This window comes from Panulirus ornatus, chromosome 17 (genome assembly GCF_036320965.1).
Source record: "Panulirus ornatus isolate Po-2019 chromosome 17, ASM3632096v1, whole genome shotgun sequence".
Taxonomy (NCBI): Eukaryota; Metazoa; Arthropoda; class Malacostraca; order Decapoda; family Palinuridae; genus Panulirus; species Panulirus ornatus.
The window spans coordinates 10944351-10955000 of NC_092240.1; the positions used below are offsets into that span (position 1 = coordinate 10944351).

The window sequence follows — 10650 nt, forward strand, 5'->3', positions numbered from 1 at the left end:
CCTCCTTTCCCCACCCTCCTATCCTCCCTCCTCTCCCCACCCTCCTACCCTCCCCCCCACCCCATCCTCTTGTCTTTGACCTGGGCTAATCGGCGGCACGCGACCTGGCCTGGGTCAGTCGCGAGTGGATAGGGGATTCGAAACAACGGGCGGTGAGTGCTTTGCATTTAGTGTGAGCCGATAGATAGATAGATTCGCCTGTGTTGTGTAAACATTGGCGGAGCAAGATGGAGAGAGAGAGAGAGAGAGAGAGAGAGAGAGAGAGAGAGAGAGAGAGAGAGAGAGAGAGACATGAGAGGTAGGAGGGATATTAAATACCCTGTTTACTGTGCGACGGAGAAGTGGTTTATTGTGCGAACTGTGCGACAGAGGAGAGGGTATATTGTGCAAACTGTGCGACAGAGGAAGGGTTTATTATGCAAAGTGTGCGACAGAGGAGAGGGTTTATTGTGTGAACTGTGCCACCGAGGAATGGTTTATTGCGCAAACTGTGCGACAGAGGAAGAGTTTATTGTGCGAACTGTGCGATAGAGGAACGGTTTATTGTGCAAACTGTGCGACAGAGGAGAGGGTATATTGTGCGAAAGGAAGCGAGACGGCTAGTGTAGGCGCAATGGTCTGCGTTCCAGAGAGAGAGAGAGAGAGAGAGAGAGAGAGAGAGAGAGAGAGAGAGAGAGAGAGTGTATGACACATTATGCTGAAAGAAAAGGGAAGAATGGACTTCAGGACATGCGCCCCATACTGTCTGCAGATCTAGTGATGGGGTATTGATCTTTCAGTGACTCTTTTTTCAGTGTCTCTTAATAGTCCTAGTGCCTCATACGGTCCGAGATACAACTAAATCCCATCATTTGTGAGTTGAATGCCATACTTTCCCTCCCTCCCTCCTTCCCAAGTCGATCGATGGCACGTGAGTCACGAGAGAGAGAGAGAGAGAGAGAGAGAGAGAGAGAGAGAGAGAGAGAGAGAGAGAGAGAGAGAGAGAGAGAGAGAAGAGGTGTTTGGTTTGACTGAAAAAAAAAAAAGGGGTACGGGTCATTAATTACCCGGCCCAATTAATTCATCTAACGACCGACCAAGTTCCAAGAAGGTGCACATGGTGTGGACGACGAGGGGAGGAACTTCGAATCATTATCCCCGGGAAGAGTGAATAGACAAATGTTAATATTTTTCCTTTATATAGATAGATAGATAGATAGATAGAGAGAGAGAGAGAGAGAGAGAGAGAGAGAGAGAGAGAGAGAGAGAGAGAGAGAGAGAGAGAGAGAGAGAGAGAGAGACGTGTTCAGACAGGCTAAGGAATGGTTCCCTCCTCTCAAAGGGTAATTTTATCATTGTTATTATCATTATTATCATTATTATTATTATTATTATCATTATTATTATTATTATTATTATTATTATTATCATTAGTATTATTATTATTATCATTATTATTATTTATTATCATCATCATAATCAATCGCTGTTTCCCGCGTCAGTGAGGTAGCGCCAGGGTAATATGAGGGAGTGATAAGAGAGACATTGTATCTCTTATCACAACACACACACAACCGCAAGAAATGTATCACAACACACACACAACCCCAAGAAATATATCACAACACACACAACCCCAAGAAATATATCACAACACACACACAACCCCAAGAAAGAGCTACCAATGATTTTCTCTCATCGGACCTCAGCTAACTGCACATTCCCCACCTCCACCAGCAATAAGGAGAGGCGATAACAAGCATGAACGAGCCTCCACAGGTCGTCCGTTAATGGGTATTAATGGGTCTTGACTTCAACTACCCACTTACTCTTCCTGCTTAATTCTAATACCACCCCCCCCACCTCTACCAGTCCTCACGCAACCCACACCACCCATTTATTAGCTCGCAGTCTCCCATATATTTGCTTTTTACACACACACACACACACACACACACACACACACACACACACACACACACACACACACACCGCGCAGGTCACCCAAGGTCATGTAAGGCTTATGATGTGACCTCGACAATATATCAGAGGGTTAGACAAGGGTTATTATGTCCGGGTCCCCCTGTTGTTCATGAGTACCATATCTCTCTCTCTCTCTCTCTCTCTCTCTCTCTCTCTCTCTCTCTCTCTCTCTCTCTCTCTCTCTCTCTCTCTCTCTCAGCCACTTCAGGAGCCACTGACTATGTGCCTGGTGTCCTGCAAGGGGCAAGGAAGGAGCTGGTGCCACACAACATCATTGGCTTGTGGTGTAAACTCTCACTCCTCTTCTCTCTCTCTCTCTCTCTCTCTCTCTCTCTCTCTCTCTCTCTCTCTCTCTCTCTCTCTCTCTCTCTCTCTCTCTCTCTCTCTCTCCCAGAACCACCAGGTGGCACAGGCCACACTAAACCATGCCTGGTCTCCTGCAGGGGGAGGAGCTGGTGCACAACGTCAGCGCCGGCGTGCTGGTGACGGAGGCCTCCCTGGCCCTACAACACGTCGGACGCCAGCGCTCGGGACGCTACCAGTGCGTCGCGTCCAACGTCGAAGGCGACTCCGAGAGCAACAGCGTCGACATCAGCATCAAGTGTGAGTACAGAGCCCATGTCCTTATTCCATTTTCTGTGCTTCGCATTAAGCCACACTGCGTTGCTGCATCACAAGATGGGCGAAGGAGTCCATTCTGATGTAGAGAGACAGGATTTAGTTCCTTGTTCCAAGGACCGCGTCGTTCCTAGTTCCTTCTTCCATCGGCCACGTCGTTCCTAGTTCCTTCTTCCAACGGACGCGTCGTTCCTAGTTCCTTCTTTCAACAGACGCGTCGTTCCTAGTTCCTTCTTCCATCGGCCACGTCGTTCCTAGTTCCTTCTTCCATCGGCCACGTCGTTCCTAGTTCCTTCTTCCATCGGCCACGTCGTTCCTAGTTCCTTCTTCCATCGGCCACGTCGTTCCTAGTTCCTTCTTCCATCGGCCACGTCGTTCCTAGTTCCTTCTTCCATCGGCCACGTCGTTCCTAGTTCCTTCTTCCATCGGCCACGTCCATCGATCCGGGCTACGTAAGTCATGAAATGTGTTGGTGTGGGGGCAGTGCAAGGACTGCCGGGCAGTGAGTGCTCAATGTGTCTCTTACTGTCTGTGTGGGGGACAGTGTAAGGGCCATTGGGCAGTGAGTCTTCAAGTGTCTTCACTGCGGTAGTTGCACTGTTGGCATGAGGTGTGTCTCTCATGCTAAGTTGGGAGGGTGCTGGTGAACGTTGGATCGATAGGGAAGTGTTCAGAAACCAAGTCGGGATTACAGAGTAACTCGCATGTGTCTAGGTAGTGTAGTTTCTGATGTGTGTGTGTGTGTATGTGTTTGGCAGGGTGGTGTTGAAATTATGGTGGGAAGACGGTTGTTTAGAGCTTGTCAAGTGTTAATATATTTTGTAATTTTTGGATTTATTAAATCGTGGGGGACTAGTGAGTATAGATGTCTAAAGTGTGGGTCTGGGTCAGTACATATCTTATCTTTACTTACCGCGATATATATATATATAATATATATATATATATATATATTATATATATATATATATATATATATATATATATATATATAATGAAGAACTCGCTGGAAAAATAAACACGAGGGTCCAAACTTTGACTATATTTCAAGCATTTTTATCCGTGAAAATGGCTTAAAATACAGGCGAAAGCTTGAAGCTTCTGTGTTTATTTTTCCCGTAATTTATTGATATCATTGCTTCACGTATGTATGTGAATCACTATTTATATATATATATATATATATATATATATATATATATATAATATATTATATATATATATATATATATATAATATATATATATATATATACATTGCCAGCAAGAGGGAAGGCTTTCCCAGTAGCATGTTACAGGTGGGAGTCTCCGTTCACTCAATTCGCCAATATTCGTAGTATTTCTAATGACTTCTCTCGCTTTTCTCTGTCACCAGAATGTCTCGTGCTGTCTTTCTATCTCTGTCCCATTCTCACATTTCCTACTATAGTTTTCACTCTCGATTCCCTTTCGAAGGAGGATGTCTGTGTTTTTCTTTACCCATTTAAAGACTCCTGATGAATCTCATTCTCTTTGTCTCCTCAATATTTTCCCGTACACGATACAACATTCAAAGATGAACCTGTGTATAAATACGTATGAAAGTAGCTCCCGAGTGAACATGATTATATCTAAGTCGAATGGAGGAAGAAAGAAAAGACGACTGAGTACAAAACATACGATCAGAAACTCTTTAACATCATTACTCCACTGTAATCACCTATATACCCATGGTATTAAGTGGAGACAAAAGAGATTCACCCAAGACTTTCTGTTTTGCGTGTTAGCGTGACACACAACCCTTCCCCTTCCCGCAAATTCGCCCATCGTCATTCACAAAACCGTCGTTGCATCGACCTTCCCGTGGAAATATTATACAGTGTGTGAGTTTTAGGAGCCACGACGAGGAGGAGGAGGAGGAGGAGGAGGAGGAGGAGGAGCAGCAGCAGCAGTAGTAGTTCTTTTAATATCCCTCGGATGAGGTGGGATAATGGTAGTGAGTGTACTCAACACATCGAAAAGGAAGACGTCGAAATGTTTGAAAAAAAAAAAAAAGAGGAAGGAAAAGAAAAAGTCAAGATGAGGGTCTCTCTCTCTCTCTCTCTCTCTCTCTCTCTCTCTCTCTCTCTCTCTCTCTCTCTCTCTCTCTCGCCGGTGGGTGCGAGCCAGAAGGCAAGTTTTCCCAGTCTCTTCAGACCACTTAACAGCAGACACTCGAACCTGCTTTTGTAGACTTATGTTGAAGTAACGGCGGACGCTGCTGGAGTTTGTGCCCCGGACGAGGTTGCGCCGCCCTCGTGAAAGTGTGCTCGAGACGGGGGCTGATGGCCCTCCTGACGTAGGAAGGTGTTGAGGGGTACTGCAGGAGGACCTGCTGGTGTTAAAGAGGCGCAACTGGCTGGCGCTTGCTGATGCAAGAGGAAGTTGTGTGGTGGCATTTCCTGGATGGTGGGAGTGAAGTGCGGTTGTAAACTCTTGTTGTCTTCGTGGGGGAAAGGATGTTTGAAGCATCGTTGAGTGCTGGTGACGACGCTGTCAAAGAGCTGATGGAGAGGACTTTCAGGAGCGTCTGGTATAGAAGCTAGACTCTACACCGCATATTCTTGCAGGGGATATGAGTAGTTTGCTCACACACGTCTTCTCGAGCAGGTCTGTCATCTGTCTTACGATCTTCTTGTTGGTACTTTCAAGATTTCCCAAGAGCGTCATTGTCCCTAAGAACATCTGAGTCGCTATGAATGACAGTGGCCTTGGTTCCCATCTGTAGAAATGGTCATCGTCTCTCATGTCTTCTCAGCTCTCGTCCCCTTGAATCTCTTCTGTCTCTCACTCTTTCTCAGTCTCGTCTTATTTACCTTCCTCCTCTTCTTTTCACTCCACTTTCCCCACCCTATTCAGTCATTCCTCATTCCCACCTAACTCTTGTAAACAGCACTCACCTCCTCCTTTCTCACCTTCCTCCTCCACTCTTCCTCTTACTCCAGCAACTTTCACACTTCCTCCCCCTACTCCTACAGCCCTCCTTCCTCATCCTTGTATGGTACATTCTTCGCCCTCGCCCTGTATTTTCCACTCACCCTTCATGTCATTGCACTAAGTGCTAACCCTCTCATCATTCAGATTACCTCTCATTGATTATTATTTTCGTCGTAATTCCATTGTTTGTAGCGAAAATAGCCACTGACTGGGTTTTTTTCTGTTTCTTTTCTTTCATGTAGCGAAATAGCTACCGACTGGGATTTTGTTTTCTGTTTCTTTTCTTTCATCAGTATAACTAGCTCTTCCCTTTTCCGTTATGTTTTTCACGTCATTCAGTCGTTTTCCATATGTTGGTGTCTGCTTCCTTCCTCCGTCTCTTCCTTCATCTTATTTTTCCCTTCCTTTATTCCACAGTTGTCTTGCTCATCATTACTCTCCTCTCAACTCGTTTCCCATTTGTGTTCATACCTCCAACAGCCCTTTCATATCTCTTCCTCTTTTTATGTTTTCTCCCTTCATTCCATCACGCTTCATTCGCTTTAAAGTTCTGTCCCTTCACAAGCTATTCTCAGTTCATTCATCTTCTTTCCTCGGAGCGTTTCCCTTTGTTCTTTCACACATATTCATTTCAGTCATATATCTCCTTTTTGTAACTTCTTCTTTCTCTTTTTTTTCACACTTCTTTCCCAACACTCCTCCTTTTTCCTCCCCTTTCCTTGAAACACACACACACACTCTCTCCAATACTGTCCAGTCTTCATCTACATCCAGTTGATTGGGAGTCTAAGAATACTGTTGTTGTCCTAACGTAAATAACCGGGTCATAGATCTGTTAGCAGGCTTACCCATGTGTTTACATACGTACCTCATCCCTTCCCTTTGCCCATAATTTCAGCTTCTGGTCACCACAGTATTTTTTTTTCTCTCCCCTCCTTAACGTCGATCTAAAGTCATCTTCTCTTGCCTCTTGTTCCGTTCATCTTCACCCACCCACCCCCAAGCCTGGTTTCCCCCTTTCCATGTCTTTCCGTCATTCTCTCTCTCTCTCTCTCTCTCTCTCTCTCTCTCTCTCTCTCTCTCTCTCTCTCTCTCTCTCTCTCTCTCTCTCTCTCTCTCACCCAAGGGTGTCGTCCAGAGGAAAAAAGAAAAAGAGAAACATCATTCGGTCCCTCTCGCGTGTAGTAGGTCTTGAGTTGAGACGACCCTTGGTTCTTCTTAAGTGGTGGCTTGCTGTAATGGTCCGCTTGTGGCTTGCAGTAGTGGTCCGCTTGTGGCTGGCAGTAGTGGTCCGCTTGTGGCTTGCACTAGTGGTCCCCTTGTGGCTTGCAGTAGTGGTCCGCTTGTGGCTTGCAGCAGTGGTCCGCTTGTGGCTTGCAGTAGTGGTCCGCTTGTGGCTGGCAGTAGTGGTCCGCTTGTGGCTTGCACTAGTGGTCCCCTTGTGGCTTGCAGTAGTGGTCCGCTTGTGACTTGCACTAGTGGTCCGTGGGTGGCTTGCAGTAGTGGTCCGCGGGTGACTCTCTTAATGGACCTCCCTCCCCTGGCAAGTTTCGGTGGCAAGACACAATGGACTTTAATGGACATCCTCGAGATTGTCTACGTGCCACATTTTAGAACGAATCCGGCGCATTTAAGAGAAACTTTTTTCTTCTCCCTCCCCCACGATCTCTCTCTCTCTCTCTCTCTCTCTCTCTCTCTCTCTCTCTCTCTCTCTCTCTCTCTCTCTCTCTCTCTCTCTCTCAGGGACGTTGTTCAACAAACAGCTGCTGCAGGGTAAGTCCGTTGTCATTTGTCCCACTTTTCGACTGGTAGATTTGACGACTAGTTCACTTTGCCTATAATAATCTAAGGAATGGGTTTATCGCACCTCAGTAAGAATTCAGATAAGGTTTTGACTGAATTTTTACAATACGTTACATATTTCATGGACCAAATCCGCCTCGTCAGGGGTAAACGATACATCTTTTGTGGGAGAAATCTTCTCCATCAGGTGTAAATGATACATCTTTTGTGGGAGAAATCCACCCCATCAGGTGTAAATGATACATCTTTTGTGGGAGAAATCTTCTTCATCAGGTGTAAATGATTTAAAGAGTTCCAACAACACAAGCATACAGCCCTTGTTCACCCTCTTACCTTCATGCCAAGAGCAGAAGGCTATGTCCTGGGTCGTTAATTGGAAAGTGTGATTAAGGGGGAGTTTTATGGTGGTACGTAGTTGGCCCGGGTAGCGAAGTGCGTGTTCAAACTACTCCCCTAATGCTATCTTAGTCTTGATATTTCGTTCATAATGATTTCGTTGATAACAGCGTGTGCTTTAGAATTAAGACAGATTCATTGACAATTACGGTAAGCATCATTCGATGAAGGGGTTACAATGTAATTGGGTTGTTAAGATCTACAGGGTGACCATTTCCCTGCTTAGCAATGGCATAGATGTAGTGTTGAGAATATTATCATAAGTGAAACAAGTAAGGTAATGGGCAGAATTCATAAAGGATTGAATCGTCTTCCATACGATTGGAGCTGTAATCCTTTGTTTCAACTCGTTGCTCCTCTATATCCGCTTGACAAAGACGCTTGAGAAGGTCCATAGATGGTTTTATTTTTTTTTCAGTCTTTATAAAGTTCTCTCTTGTAACAATACTCGTAATTTTTAAGATTTTTCTTTTCACAATTATATAAAAAACTTGACAGTGTCCATAGCTTTGATTTGTGTTCAGTTTTTGAGGTTTTCAGTTGTACAAGTAGATCTTGTCTTAGAACTTCTCATTTTTGTTTTTAGGGGAAATTTGATAAAGCCCATTACTTTCGTTTTCTATATCTTGACTGTTTTTCTTTCTCACAACAATACAAGTTGCCTTAAAAGTCCTCCTTTTTAGGGAAAAAGAAATGATGGTCCCCATAGTTTCGTTTTCTATTTTCTTTTGAGATTCTCTATTATGTCAGTTCCCCTTATCTTGAAAATCCTCATTTTCTTAAAGAAATAGATATTGAAGCCTTCCCACACTCCCGCTTTCGAAAATTCCTCCCCACCTCTTACTCTCGTTTTCTACACTGGTGAAGGGCGTATACCACACAGACAAAACTTGTCCATTTAACACCCACCTCCCCAGGCCTGCCCAGAGCAGCGGTTTCATTCTGAATGGAATTTAATGATAAGGCGATTTTAATACTGGAAGGGACACACACACACACACACACACACACACACTATGATTTACTGCTGGTGATGTACCGGGACAATGGTTTTTTCCTCTCTCTCTCTCTCTCTCTCTCTCTCTCTCTCTCTCTCTCTCTCTCTCTCTCTCTCTCTCTCTCTCTCTCTCTCTCTCTCTCTCTCTCTCTCTCAGCATACCATTTTCTGTTAAACCCCCGATGAGAACACGTCGATATATGAGCCTCATTTCTACACATACACATTATATATCGGTCGTATATGTATGTATGTTTGTGTGTGTGTGTGTATGTGTGTGTGTGTTGTGTGTGTGTGTGTGTGTGTGTGTCGACCCCGATATACCACATCGTTCCAGTTCACTCTATTCTTTGCACGCCTTTCACCCTCCTGCATGTTTAGGCCCCGATCGCTCAAAATGTTTTTCACTCCATCCTTCCACCTACAATTTGGTCTCCCACTTCTCCTCGTTTCCTCCACCTCCGACACATATATCCTCTTGTTCAATCTTTCCTCACACATTCTCTCCATGTGCCCAAACCATTTCAAAACACCCTCTTCTGCTCTCTCAACCACGCTCTTTTTATTACAACACATCTTTCTTACCCTTTCATTACTTACTCGATCAAACCACCTCACACCACACATTGTCCTCAAACATCTCATTTCCAGCACATCCATCCTCCTGCGCACAACTCTATCCATAGCCCACGCCTCGCAACCATACAACATTGTTGGAACCACTATTACTTCAAACATACCCATTTTTGCTTTCCGAGATAATGTTCTCGACTTCCACACATTTTTCAACGCTCCCAGAACTTTCTCCCCCTCCCCCACTCTGTGACTCACTTCCGCTTCCATGGTTCCATCCGATGCCAAATCCACTCCCAGATATCAGAAACACTTCACTTCCTCCAGTTTTTCTCTATTCAAACTTACCTCCCAATTGACTCGTCCCTCAACTCTACTGTACCTAATAACCTTGCTCTTATTCACATTTACTCTCAACTTTCTTCTTTCACACACTTTACTAAACTCAGTCACCAGCTTCTGCAGTTTCTCACATGAATCAGCCACCAGCGCCGTATCATCAGCGAACAACAACTGACTCACTTCCCAAGCTCTCTCATCCACAACAGACTTCATACTTGCACCTCTTTCCAAAACTCTTGCATTTCCCTCCCTAGCAACCTCATCCATAAACAAATTAAACAACCATGAAGACATCACACACCCCTGCCGCAAACCTACATTCACTGAGATCCAGTCACTTTCCTTTCTTCTTACTCGTACACATGCCTTACATCCTCGATAAAAACTTTTCACTGCTTCTTGCATCTTGCCTCCCACAATAAATACTCTTAATACCTTCCACAGAGCATCTCTATTAACTCAATCATATGCTTTCTACAGATTCATAAATACTACATACAAATCCATTTGTTTTTCTAAGTATTTCTCACATACATTCTTCAAAACAAACACATGATCCACTCATCCTCTACCACTTCTGAAACCACACTGCTCTTCCCCAATCTGATGCTCTGTACATGCCTTCACCCTCTCAATCAATACCCTCCCATATAATTTACCAGGAATACTCAACAAACTTATACCTCTGTAATTTGAGCACTCACTTTTATCCCCTTTGCCTTTGTACAATGGTACTATGCACGCATTCCGCCAATCCTCAGGCACTTCACCATGAGCCATACATACATTGAATATCCTCACCAACCAGTCAACAACACAGTCACTCTCTTTTCTTTTAATAAGTTCCACTGCAATACCATCCAAACCTGTCACCTTGCCGGCTTTCATCAGGTGAGGTGTGGGATAGTGTGGATCCTACTTTCTCCATGAATTTTGCTGCGCTGGAGCGATGCATACAATACTGAAATGGAAGAATGAGAAATTCTTTGTAAGTAGGAAATGGAA

The 10650-nt window shown here is 44.5% G+C and overlaps 1 protein-coding gene across 1 annotated transcript in view; it reads left to right on the forward strand.

Moving 5' to 3' along the window:
• Nucleotides 1-10650, forward strand: part of LOC139754559 (nephrin-like) — an 894341-nt gene that overhangs the window by 655859 nt on the left and 227832 nt on the right. The window contains exon 9 of the mRNA XM_071671918.1: nucleotides 2406-2565. Coding sequence (XP_071528019.1) covers nucleotides 2406-2565 — 160 coding nt within the window. The remainder of the gene's footprint in view (nucleotides 1-2405; nucleotides 2566-10650) is intronic.